The following is a 13,412-nucleotide window of genomic DNA, read 5'->3' on the forward strand; positions in this document are numbered from 1 at the left end:
GCTGATTATTTATGCATAACCTCACCAATTCAAACATGACCTACTACTGAACTGCAGAGCATTCTTACCAGGTCAATTATCAGCAAATATATTCTGTGATGGCTTCCAGCTTTGTGTGATGTTAAAGATAAAAGACATGTTCACACACAGAAAAAACTGAAAACTGAAAATAGGTGTTTCACAATTGAAGGTCACAGTCCTATTTTATCTTGTAATCTAACAGTGTAAAACCAGGTATTTAGTGCCATGAAAGCAAAGTTACGAATTATTATTCTTCTTACTTTGGGCAGAGGCAAAACTTTAGAATGTGGATTTTGAATACTCACCAGATGTTTACATATGTAAATAACATCTTTTCAAGAGAAGGAAACAGTATTTTCAATACTAATAGGGTAGTGAAGGTGACCCCTCACATCTCTGGATATTTTCTTAGATTTGACTTGACATCCAAGGTTGTCTGGTGTTTCTGCTATTTAAACCTTTTTATATGTGGCTATTGCACTCAAGGCCTTATAAGAAGATAGCATGAAAATGAATAGCTGATAGTTATTACAGCTGGTCTGGAAGGAAATTCTATTTTTCAGAGTCAAGATAGGATATGTAGAAATAGATATGTAGAAATTCACAGCTGAAGTAAGATCTGACTACCAACTTCAATGGACGTGTTCAGGGTCAGGTTAACGTGGGGACAAACCACAGAGAATCCATCCCCTCCCCACAGCAAAGGGAGCTGCTTGCATTTTGAGTTTGAGAACAGAAAGATGATAGTTTCCTATTCCAAGGGTTTTAGTTTAATATGCAGGAAGGTGCTGTAAATGATCTGTTCTGGTTTTGGGTGGCAAAGGATAAGGGGGAGTAAAGACAGAACTGTTTCTAGCCGGCAGATTTGAGATCCCAAAGACTGTTCAAGTGACATTTGGGTCATTTGGTCCAAGTCAAATAGAGAAGATGAAAACAGAAAAGTGGCTCAGAGACTCTGCTCCCCTCCCTCCTCCCTTCCCTCTCATGTCACTCTAATCCTCTCACTGGGTTTAGATTCTGGCTGAGGCACAGTTTTGATCAACCGATTTTATTTTTGCATTTAAAAAGTGCCCCAAACACCTATGTTAGGGCAAGTTTTTGTAAAAGCTTGCCTTTTCTAGACACTTGAGCTAAAGCAAACTACTTCTAATCTAAATATTTTAGGTTTTCAGGGTCAATCAAATCTGCACTTTTTCTAGTTGAATTCTTTCTTTGAATGAGGGTCTGATACTTGCTGAAGGCTGGCTACTTTAAATCTTTCTGACAGAGCAAGCCACAATGTGGGAGAAAACTACATTTTGCTGTGCTTTAGGGCTCTTTTATCTTCTGGAATGGTAGTGAGTGGGCTCAGGGTAATTGAGACCCTGGTTCAAGGTCCATAAATACTTACAGATTCTAAATGTGAGCATTCTAATAATCCAGTATAGAAAACTCTCCATTTGTTCAACTATAAAGGCAATTCTATTCCAAGGGATTAATCCTGTTATAATTCACATGCTCTTCAAGGAGCTCTTGGATGGAATTGGCAAACAGCTGGCAAATATTCACATGCCTCATCAGGCCAGTGCCTGTGAGGCAAGAAGTAAGAGAAAATTGTCTTTCCAGTAACCTATGTGGAAATCACCAAGTACAATTCACTTCCTGGGATTATGACTTTGAGACTCCCAAAGGAGAACAGTTGGTCATAACAGAGCTCTAAAAATTTTCTCACAAACTCTTCTAAGAGTGCAAAAGACCTGTTTCCTAAGAAAGATTCCTATTATTCAGTCTTCAATTTCTCTGCAAGTCATTTAGCTCTGACTTAATGCAGCATACTTGCACTTGACTAAACAAAGAACTAAAAATAGGATTTTTTTTTGCTTGCTTAACAGCAGATACCACAAAACAACAGAACAGAGCAATCAGTTCTTTACTAGCATCTCTGTCTATCCTCTCTCCAACATAACCATACAATACACATGCACAGCATCTTGGCTTCTGTTCATGATAATTTTTTTAATGGTCTTCAACCTGCTTTAGATTTGGATCTACTACAATACCTTAAGGGGGAAAATTTATGTCCTACTGAAAAAATTAGAGATATTTGTTATTAAAATCAGAATCAACTTTTACACTTTCTGAAATTGTCAGCAATCAATTCTCTTCAAAGCACTTGTTTCTGCAGTAGCCCAATTCTGACACTTTGGAGATATTTACTTCAGAAAAAGAGCTTCACTTTCCATTTATTTTATTTTTCAATAGTGCATTTGTTACAATAGCTTTAACCTTAAAAAGAAGGCTAGTTTTTAAACTATTGAAATAAGCCCTTTAAGCAGAAAAGTCCCAAAATCTCCCTTACCAGTGCATGTCCTGTGGTCTGGCATGAGGGCAAAGCCTTGTTTACAGCTACATTCATAGCTGCCCTCTGAGTTTGTACAGAAGTCCTCACAGCCACCATTCATTATTTGGCACTCATCAATATCTAAAAAAGAGAAAATAACAGTTAAACCCACAATACTTTTTACTTTAAAGCACATTTCAAGGACATACTTAGAGTCAGCTTTCCAGTACACCATCGATCCAGAGTCTACACTTGGTGTTTGCACACTGACATTCAAGTGTTTGTAAAGGCACTGGGAAGGATTCAGGCAAACCAGGGATGGAAAGACTGCATATACAAACACTTCTGTGCTTCTCCTTCCACATACAGAAATAGCACTGAGTTACCACAGATCATTAGGGCAAAAAAGTTTTTGTAAGATTCAAGGTAAAAAATTACTTGGCAGAATTAAAGCCAGTGGATTTTTCCATAGCACAGTAGAAGGAATGTATGCAACTGAACCTCATGATTTTATTTCATGGTCCAGCAGGAATGATGTTTTTTAATTAAATATATAACTAATCTAACAAGTTACTCCCTCTTAATCATCGAAGTCTGAAGTTTTGGGGCACTAAAAATAATATGTGATTTTATGCATCATGATTGATTAACTAGAGAAAATAATCTGTTACTCAGCTAAGTGCAGCACTGCCATAACTTCATTCAATTCTCTAAAACAGATGTGCATGTTTGGGGGATTTTGCATACTATTTCAACAAACTGTAATAGATTTTTTCATTCATGGTTAAAAATTACTTTATATATCTATTAAACTGAAACAACTCTGTGTGTTTTATCTTCCCTGTTAGCTAGAGCTCCTGTGCAGATTCTGTCCTTACCAATGCAGTACAGCTTGTCTTGTGTGGACTGATAGCCAGGGTTGCAGGCACACTGGTACTTTCCAATCAGGTTGACACAACGGCCATTGCGGCACAGGTTGCTGCTCAGCTCACACTCATTAATGTCTGTTGCAAAAGAAAAAGAGGAACACGTTAGAGGTAAATGGTACTAAAGCAAACGCTGCAAATGCACAGCACAAGAGAGGTACAAAATGCTGTGCACAATCTTGATTTGGCCTGCGTGTCTCACCTACACATGCAGAGATATTTGGTGATATCTGATGGCCTGGAGGGCAATCACACCGAAAACTTCCCTCAGTGTTGATGCAGGTGCCACCTCGGCAGAGGAGGGGATTGCGCTGACACTCGTCGATGTCTGCGGGGACAAAGGAGGCACATCAGTGCAGGGCCAGCACATCCCTCACCACAGCCCCTCACCCACCACAGCCTGATCAACCCTGCAGTCTGTCCTAGAGTCAGTCATCCCTTGCACCACAATGCAGTTAGGAAAAGAAAATAAATTCAAAAAGGCTTCTCCTAAATTTTAATTTACCTTAACTTCAAAGTTCAGGATGGTGTCCCACTCAGCAAGATGGGGATTGTGGGGATAAAATTTATGTCCTAAAACCCTGTCCCTTGCTTATATATGCTTTGGCAACTTGCAGAAGTAGCAATTTCACATTCAAAGTTAGCTTTTATAAGGCTCACAAAATGAAAGAGACTTAAACCCAAGCACAATCAAACCTTAAAAGAAACCCCAAAGAAACATGTATAGCATACTATACTACCACATAACATACTATTGCACATCTAAGGTCTGTAAAAACATACCCATGCAGTTTTTCATCATCATAAATCCACTTTCATAGCCTTCAAAGCATTCACACTCAAAGTCTCCGGGAGTATTGACACAGATGCCTTGGCCACAAAGATCAGGAGAGATGCGACATTCATCGATATCTGTAAGACAAAACACACCCACAGTGTTTCCAAAGGAGTTCACTTTTCCCTTTTCAATTCACAGCTATGACAGACACATCCATGCAGTTTACCTGTGCAGTTCCTCTCTTCAGAATCAAGGGCAAATCCACTGTCACATCTACACTTAAAACTGCCAATGGTATTTCTGCATTTTCCATGGGTGCAAAGGCTGGGGAACATTTTGCATTCATTGATATCTGAAAATGAGATAGTAAGGACATATGATGGTACCATTGCATACAAAAACAGTGCACACAAGAGCAATGCTGACATCAGAGCTCATACTTTTTCATGGCAGTGACCCTTCCTTGTGGGAAAATTAGACCACAGTACATAAACTGATACTAATGCCCCCTTAATCAACAGTGTAGACAGATACTCTGTGCTGGAATTTCCAAGAACACTTTCTGCTACAAAACAGTATCAGTCTCCCCTTTGTCCTGCAGGATCTGATCTGCAGCTCAGGAAGATTTCAGCGGACAAAGGATGAAGGCAAAGACAGCTTTCAAAAGAAGTACTCTGTCTTCTAATTTCTGAGAAAAGAAATGTGACTTCCATGAGTCACAGAAAACATAATGAACATAAGTAAAAGCACATGTCACTTTCTTTTTGGATATTTAATGGCTTAGTAACTGTTTATAAAACAAGGCTGAAACAAACAACAGCAATCGTCATTCATATATATATATATATATATATATATATATATACACACACACGTTCCCCTCATTTCAGACTTCATAATGTTTAGTTTTTGGCTAGCTTCTGACATTGTCCAGCTTAACCTCAGTGGTAATCCTGGAAAGACAGCTTTCAGCACATGATGCTGGGGTGTCACTCTGTGATTCCCATTTAATGCTGGAAGTTTACCAACAAGAGTCATAACACAACTAAGTTTACTGTAAATAAAATTTTCTGATTTGAGCCATCATCCTGGAAGCTATTTCCTCTACTTCTCCAAGTAGTTTCACAAGTAATTCCCAAAATTATTCACCATGTCTTCATTGTTTCACATTAGAATTTAAGTTATTGCACCCTTCACAAGTAAGGATTGTTCCTTCAATACATTCAAAGCTGACTGCCCAGTTTGTTCTGGTTCTTGTACTACGAGATGCCAGGAGGCAAAGTCAGGCATCATTTAACCTCTCTAGTGACACAAATTCTGTGTTTTGAGCCTGCAGTATTATATGTTATTTAATGCTCTCTATCACAAACTAAATTCTCTTGTATTTTATTTGGATTTCAGTTGCCATGAAATCTAACTAGATTTTCAAACCTGCCTTAGGGTGAGTGAAGTGCCTATCATCAGAATTTTCAAACCCAGAGGAGTTGTCTGATAGAACAGTAAAAGCAGAAGCCATCGGGATTTGCCAGCATCAACCCCAAATGGATCACATACCTTTAGAGAAAGGTTTCCCACTTATTTCTATCTTCGTAGAGAAGCCAGGACCCCTTGGGCAAAGAGCATCAAACTCGGGGGTTCCCCTGAGGGGACACTCCTCGCACTCGTAGCCCCAGGCTGCCCCCACGGAGCAGCAGCAGGCGTCCATGCGGTGCCGCCCGGGGATCTGCGCCGTGCACTGCTCGTCCTCGTGCCGCAGGTAGCAGCTCTCCAGCCGGATGTCTGTTGGGCAATTTAACAACATGTTGAGGAAGAAAGAGAAAATTTACTTCACTGCAGAGGAATTTTTTTTTCAAAATCCCTTCACAGGACAGCTTGCTCCATGTTATTGCGCAGGAGCATACCAAGCTCTCATACACTGCATAATTCCTAACAGCAAAATACTAACACTAAGCTCAAAAATTAACAGTTGAAGTAAGTTTAAAGCACCACTCTGAAAAATGGTGTTCAACACTTGAAGAAAATTTTGGATCAGAAAAGGATTTTAAGCATTCTGGCTTGTCATACTTATATAAGGCTTTTTAGTTACTAGAAGCTATGCCTTGTTCAGAGGCAAACCTTGGGCATTATTGTCGTAAATGGACAAAGGTGCTTTGGGTGGACAACACACAAAACCTGGGATATTCTGTTGCACACTGCATCAAGGTGCATGGTGTGGCCAAGTCCCAGCCCACAATGGTGCAGCCTCCACTATTCCAGCCTTTGTGCAAAGTGGGGCTGCAAATGAAGAGTGCTAAGAACATGCATGATCTATAGGGATTTGTCAGATGAACAATCTGGAACTAAATCACAGCTATTCATCAGCTAGCAGATGGTGATGGGCTTTAGCTACTACCATTGGAACCTGTTCCTATTCCAGGTGAACTAAGTTCATGTCCCTGACTAATTCAATCTGAAAAATGGGCAAAAATAACATTCCTTTCTTGTTAGAAAACACGCAGTGCAACCACTGGTCACTGCATAGATCTGCTCTCCACCTGGACATGGAATTAACACCTACCAAGACAAGTCCGTCCAGAAGCATCTAATGTCATTCCATTGGGGCACTGGCAAACAAATGATCCCAAGGTATTGACACACTGCCCATTTGTACAGACTCCAGGAAACACCTCACATTCATTAACATCTATTAAAGAAAAAAAGGAAGTGAGTAAGAGTAATCACTAGCATGCTAAATATGAACAAATTAGCAAAAATATAAAAAATTATAACATTGCAACATTTTTAGGATAAAATAAAAAATGACAGCAGTCTACATGGCCTGAAAAAATTAAAAACATTTACAAATCCCAAAGTCAGTCAGCCAGATCCAATTAATTACAGAAAACTGTTGATGATCAGAAATAGTACATGTTGCTATTAGCTATTCCTACATATACTGAAATTAAATTCAAAAGTAACAGAAAAGGAAGGGGTGTTTAAAAACTATATCCATTTTCATACTCACTGTGGGCCAGATATTTGAAGCAAATGGACAAAGAAAGATCAAAATAAGTGCCAAATGACATTATACATTATTCCAACTAGATTCAGTATTTTTTAAAGATTATTTTCTCTAGCTGCACATCTGGAAACTCCAAGAACATTTGAAATCTGGATCTATGGCCTTGTCAGCAATTAGCAACATTATATATATTCAAATAACCTACTTACAACTATACACAGAGTTTAACTTTGTTAAATAAAAACGGTATTTCTATATTTAAAAGGCAAATTGAGCACTTTTTGGTAAGGAAAAATTGATTATATGCATTAGCTTGGCTTCAGCTTAAATAAATGTTTAGTAATCTAAGTGTGAGGTCCTCCCACCCATGTCCTTTGTGGAAAGCATATGTTTCACAACTGCCTTTGGGAAAAAGCTTCCAGCATTAAACATGCTCCAAGATGAAGCGTGACAACTTTTAGGACAGGAGAGGATAAGAACAAGAAATGGAAAAAGAATGACTGGCAATCTGTAGATGAATACTCATGTATAGAGTAACCAAAAAGTGGGAAGGTTGGGCTGATTAGGCCTCCAGGCAAAACTCCTGGTGCAGAGACTGCATCTCTCAAACCTCATGGAGCACGATGGAGGACAAATGCTGGGGGGCAAATCAGTGGCCTCTGCCCCTGAACAGATATTGTAAATTGACTGGAAGGTATGAAGCAAAGCCAGTGGATTATTAGAAACCACTGAAACACTGTTCACAGCCTGTGAGCAATAGTGCAGCTGACAACTCCAGGGCTCACCCGCAAACGAGAGGAATGCTGTCAATTTAGTTTGCTTATTTCCCTGCACAAGATCTATTACTCATTTTACATAGGCTGTGTATGGGAGAACTGACTATCACCTTTTGGGAACTAAACTTACTCCTGTCTCTAACTTGCCAGTAAATTTCCTAGAGACCTTTTCCCTGTCTTGAAAAATGCTTACATTGGTTGAAAACCAAGTAAGGCTTCACTAAGGTTACAAGGGAGGAAAAGAACTCTGAAAAACCTGGGGCTATCCAGGTCCCATAGAAATGAGAAAGATTAAAGCATGCAATAGATGCAATCCGATGTGCTGGTAAAGGAAATGCTGAAAACAGTTCTGTCTGTATCTTGGAAGGATAAACTTTCCATCCCAGCAGTGTTGAAAATGTTCTAAGACTTTCCTTGTGAAGAGAGATAGGTGGGCCCACTTTTTTTTTTTCTTTTTCTTTCACTTACACACTCTGCAAAGTGTTGCTGAGGTCAGATAAGTTATGTACAGTGGGTCTGCAGCACAGACGTGCCAAGGGATTCAGTCATCATTTGGAAAGCAAAGAGTATGTGTGAGGGTGTTCCTCTCTTTTTTTTTTTTTAAAGGAAAAAACAATGTTTCTTTATGGAAGCTACATATGGGAGTAATTTTTTAAAAATATTTTAACTGCAGTGTCATGTCAGATGTTGTCAGTCAGGATGACCCACAGCAGTTTGAGACTCTCTGAGCTTCTGCGTATTATGTAAATATGCAGTACTTTTCCAAGGGTTCAAATCAATTCAAATAGAGATGAAATAGGGTGGGACCTTCAATTCTCACAGAATAGTATAGAGTCATCCCATACCAAGCAAAAAACTACACATTTAAAATATTAACCTTTTCTTTAACCAAAGTATAACTGTGTCCTGATGTTTTTTGTTTGTTTTTACAGGACAGTGAAAAATACACTTTGGAATGTGTAAGATTTCATATAATGTCATATGGGAGAAAGCCAAGATTAGGGAAAAAAGAAAAAGAAAACTAAAGCGAACCACAGCCCTTGAATGTTCTTTTTCTAAAGCATAGTAATGGCTTATCATACCACTGTATTGCTTATGCCATGTTTTGTAGTATATATAAAACACAAGATTTGTAAAAACAGGTTACTCGGTGAACAGTGTTTGAAGAGAGAGAGCCACCTCCTTATACTGGTTGACATTGTCTTTGCAAGTCTGTACTTTGAGATAAAGTGTGACTATGCAGGAATGTTAAACAAACTGAAACCAAATTCATCTGTGACATAACCCTAATGAAGTCAATGGAACAACACAAGGTAAGAACTTGGCATAGTGTTCCTCTATGATAAATTAACCACTTAAATCAAAACAGTGGCATTTTTTTTATTCAAGCTCTGATTTATGTTAAGGCAACAATAAATACCTTCACACAATGTTCCTCTTATTCTTGAATATCCCTTTTGACATATTGGGTCTGTAAAACAAACAGAAGAGAAGTTTCAGAATACTACAGTCCAAAACTCACCACTAATTTATTGTGCAAAACTGATCATGTGAAACATTATCTAGTTTATTGCTATGAGAAGTCTGAGTGCTTAGACAGTATCCCAGTATTTCTGAAATAATAAAGAGATAAGATGGGGCAACTACATAAACTGTGTCAGCCTTTATCCTCTTTTGCTTCCCATGTGTCTCAGCTAGCTAACCTAAAAGTGGTTATGATTTCTGTTTCATTTGAACCAATTAATTCATTTCACTCGATCACAGCACATTACAATCCTATTTACCATGGATGAATGAGGATGAATTCTGTTAAGATACACAGAATGAAATTAACCGAAGATTTGAGCAAACTAGCAGCTTTCAGGATATAGAAATAACAACCCACACACATTTCTGCATCCATCAGCTCATCCCTGGGTTCCCAGCTCATCCCACAGTTCAGTAAAGTTATCAAATGAATATGCAGCGACCTCAACCCATTTTTTCACCAACTGTATGATTCTCCAGGTCATCAGTTAATCTACAGAGTATAATAAGAAGGGCTACTCCCTCTCCTCCCTTCATTACCACACCAAAGATCCATTTGTTGCAAACATTTCCTTGGGATCTCTGGGGAACATGCATTTATTGCTACATCATTAGGAACTCCAGATCACTAATTATGACAAACCATGCTGAAGTAAGGCTGCCAGTTACAGACTGTAGGTGTGGTCCCTTCCCTTCAGCTCTTAAACTTGTAAAATATGTACTGTAAAATCCAGTTAGAACCTTCAATAGCTACATGCTACCTCTCAAATATTAAGACTTCTCTTTTTTGGGACTGAATAAGGAATGACTGCTTGACAACAGAACAAGTAAAGTTATTTGTCTAGTCTGTGCCCAACTTCTACAATAATAATCTCAACCAAGCTTAGAGAAGAAAATTCCTGGGTTCCTGAGGAAAATGATTGGCATTACCTCGTTCACATGGTGTACATGGGCTTCCCCAAGCAGCACCTAGTGAGGAACAGCACTGGGACTTCAGAGTTGCTCCATTGATATTTATTTCACATCTTCCATTGACTATGTTCTGCCAACAGGTACCTTTGACAGTTTCTGTTTGGAAAAAAACCAATAAATTTTCATGCAGATTCTCCAGCATTATGCACTACAGTATTTACAAACACATGTGCTTTAACCATGAAAAAGAATCATCTTTTCATTAGAATTTACCACATCAGAGCTAAATTTATTTTAAAATCTCTTAATTTAACCTTCTCTATACTGGATTATAGCCTGAAATCATGCCAGCACAAAGTTCTTGCAAATCCTTGTTTATGCTTACTGTGCTTAACAGGGAGTATGTCAATACCACTCAAGATCTGAGTCCCTGTACTGGTTATGAGTCAGATTAGGAGCCCATGCAGAACACCCCTTGCTACATCTTCCATTATTTTACTAGATCTCCCAGTCTGGATATCTTCCCATATAGGGGAGTGGCAGGAGTTAGCTAAGGACCAGACAGCTGTAGTCCTACAGCTTTCCTCACTGACTAGAAAAGAGCTATAAATTACTGTCTCAACAAAACAGGCAAGAAAGGAAATTATGAGCCCACAGAGCATCTGAGTCACAGCATTGTCCATGGATGCTCTTGAGCTGGCTTGGACTGTGCATAACTTGTTCATGCTCCATCTCAAATACTAATTTTTAGGATCAGCCAGAGAGCAGATCCTAACTAGAACATGTTCACCTTATTACAGGAGAAATTAAGGGGGTGAGCACAGACCTGAAGTATTGGTCATAGGATTTCCGTGGTGGTTAAAAAAAATTTTCACCTCTCTTTCAAATTTGACATGGAAGCACACCAAGGCCTCAAGTGCACTTTATGCTCCCAGAGTAATGGCGAAAAAAAGCACTGTTTCTGTTATGTTTCCCATTAAATTAATCTACACAAGTTTAATTTAAAAGTATTTTCTTAACCTGGTGCACAATGTTCACATGTCACCAGACATTTTTAACCAGCAAACAAAATCTTCAGAGGAATAAATACCTATGCAGATGGTCTTGGTTGGATCCAAAGTACTTTCAGGAGAACATTCACAAACAAAAGAACCTGGTGTGTTTTTGCACACACCATTAACACAGGGGCTGGATTCACATTCATCAATATCTAGAAAAGAAACACACTGCTATTAGTGCCAGAAAACATTAACAAAAATACATATGGCTCTTTTCAGTTTAGGACAAAGAGGACAAAGCTTTCTTCATACCCAATCTTGACAATATTCCCCTTTTCTGCTATGAACTCCTCACAACAGACCAGCAATGCTGTGTCCCAAAGACACACTAATGCATTAGAACTGTCTGTGGCTCAAAAAGGGCTCAAACTAGGGGCCCTTTGGCTCTGCTCCTCACACAGAGATTTGTAAAGCTTGGTTCTTCTCACCCTTGCACACTGGTAGTAGTAAATAGGGAGAGTAAATACAGGCTATTCCATGAGGTTATCTAATAATTTCATTTTGGCTTTGTCCCTCTCTTCTCATTCTCCTACTTTCCCACTGAATTTATTTATTGTGATTTTTTTGTTGTTTTTGTTTTACACATTATACCTTCATGAAGGTTCAAAGTATTTCTGGCACAATCTGAGAACAATCCATATGAATAAAACTAGGATGAAATGCTGCATTACCACTTACCTTCACATGTTTTTAGATCAGGAGTGTATACAAATCCTTTTGGACAGGTGCAGGTGAAACTTCCAGGGGTATTTCTGCACTGTCCATTGTCACAAAGCAGCATGTTCAGTGCACATTCATCGATATCTACAATGAAAATAAAGAACTTTTTAAGAAATAAAAAATTTCTGGAATAGAAATCAGGACAGAATTTCACTCCCAACAGCCACTTTTCAGAGGAGACAGATAGGGCAGGGGGATGTGGAATATGAATACTGGATTCTTTATGTAGACAACAGGTTTGCACAAGAGCTTGTACACATGTTCATAGTATGTGAGAGCCACACTACAGTTCAAAATAAAGCTGGGATTCACACTTTCATCCTGCCTTTATCATGGATTAGGTCTATGCAGTCTCTGAGTCACTGCACAGCAGCACCCACAGTCATGACAGAAACAAGGAGAGGATTGGTTTGAAAAGGTTTGCTGATCATCTTGGTCTTTAAATCACCAGTTTTTCCAAGCTGGCTCTGAACTTAGATGTTATAGTTAACAAGGCTAATGTAAGTCTACACTTGCTTCAGAGATGAAAAATTTAAATAGAATTGCTAGTGCTAAATTTAAGAACCCTGAGGAAATCTTTGGAAGAACTGCGGTCATCAGGGAGAAGTTGCAAGAAGGTGGCAATGGGCCATGAATAGCAGGTGAAGACCAGGAGAGACCCAGAGAGCAGACAGGAACAATTGGCTAAGTCAGAGAGGCCTAGAAAGTGTTGAGAGAAGTTGGGAAGACTCAGAGGGTCAGTGCAGCAGCTGGGAACAGCAAAAGTGCTAGGAAAAGAAGGGAGACTTGCAGAATACAACAGACCATGTGGGAAGCTTCACAGGAGTTCAGAAAAATTGAGAGAGGGCCAGGTGGAACATTACAGGAGAATGGGAAACAGCTGTGATGGAGCATGGATGTGGGCTACAACAGGGTGGGCTGGGGAGCATCTGGAAAACTCACAGATGGATTGGGAGAAGAGAAGAGATGCCATCAGCTACAAGCAAACACTGGAACAGGACATGGATAATTAAAGCCAAAGAAGCAAATGGGAAAATGGGATGAATTACAGTGTGATTTTTATCTAGGAAAGATTAACTCTTCTTTTTTTTTTTTTTTAAGATAATGGATAGTTTAGACTGGGATAACACCCATGACTTATGCTATTTAGGTTTAAGTAGAGAATACAGAACCCAAATAAAATTATTATGTAAGCTGGAGATAATAGTAAGGAATTTAGGAATTTTAAGGTGGTTCCAGAGCTGGACAAGGAAGAGATTACAGTAGGATATATTAAAAAGGAGAATAATCATGATGAAGCAAGCATATCAGAAATGCTTTCAGGGATCAGACTTGGGACTGATCCTATAAAATATTCATTTTAAGGCAGAAGT

At 38.9% G+C, this 13,412-nt stretch overlaps 1 protein-coding gene across 3 annotated transcripts in view; it reads right to left on the reverse strand.

Annotated features, from left to right (window-relative positions):
- Positions 1-13,412, reverse strand: part of FBN1 (fibrillin 1) — a 141,531-nt gene that overhangs the window by 45,333 nt on the left and 82,786 nt on the right. For all 3 annotated transcript variants that reach the window (XR_010029624.1, XM_063169737.1, XM_063169738.1), the window contains exons 19-29: positions 11,998-12,123; positions 11,352-11,471; positions 10,280-10,417; positions 9,243-9,293; positions 6,603-6,728; positions 5,600-5,824; positions 4,272-4,397; positions 4,051-4,179; positions 3,470-3,595; positions 3,220-3,345; positions 2,360-2,482 (exon numbers count right to left, since the gene is read on the reverse strand). Coding sequence is in view for 2 of the 3 variants with exons in the window: in XM_063169737.1 (XP_063025807.1) it covers positions 2,360-2,482; positions 3,220-3,345; positions 3,470-3,595; positions 4,051-4,179; positions 4,272-4,397; positions 5,600-5,824; positions 6,603-6,728; positions 9,243-9,293; positions 10,280-10,417; positions 11,352-11,471; positions 11,998-12,123 (1,416 nt within the window). In the remaining variant the exon portion in view is untranslated. The remainder of the gene's footprint in view (positions 1-2,359; positions 2,483-3,219; positions 3,346-3,469; positions 3,596-4,050; positions 4,180-4,271; positions 4,398-5,599; positions 5,825-6,602; positions 6,729-9,242; positions 9,294-10,279; positions 10,418-11,351; positions 11,472-11,997; positions 12,124-13,412) is intronic.

This window comes from Melospiza melodia, chromosome 15 (genome assembly GCF_035770615.1).
Source record: "Melospiza melodia melodia isolate bMelMel2 chromosome 15, bMelMel2.pri, whole genome shotgun sequence".
Taxonomy (NCBI): domain Eukaryota; kingdom Metazoa; phylum Chordata; class Aves; order Passeriformes; family Passerellidae; genus Melospiza; species Melospiza melodia.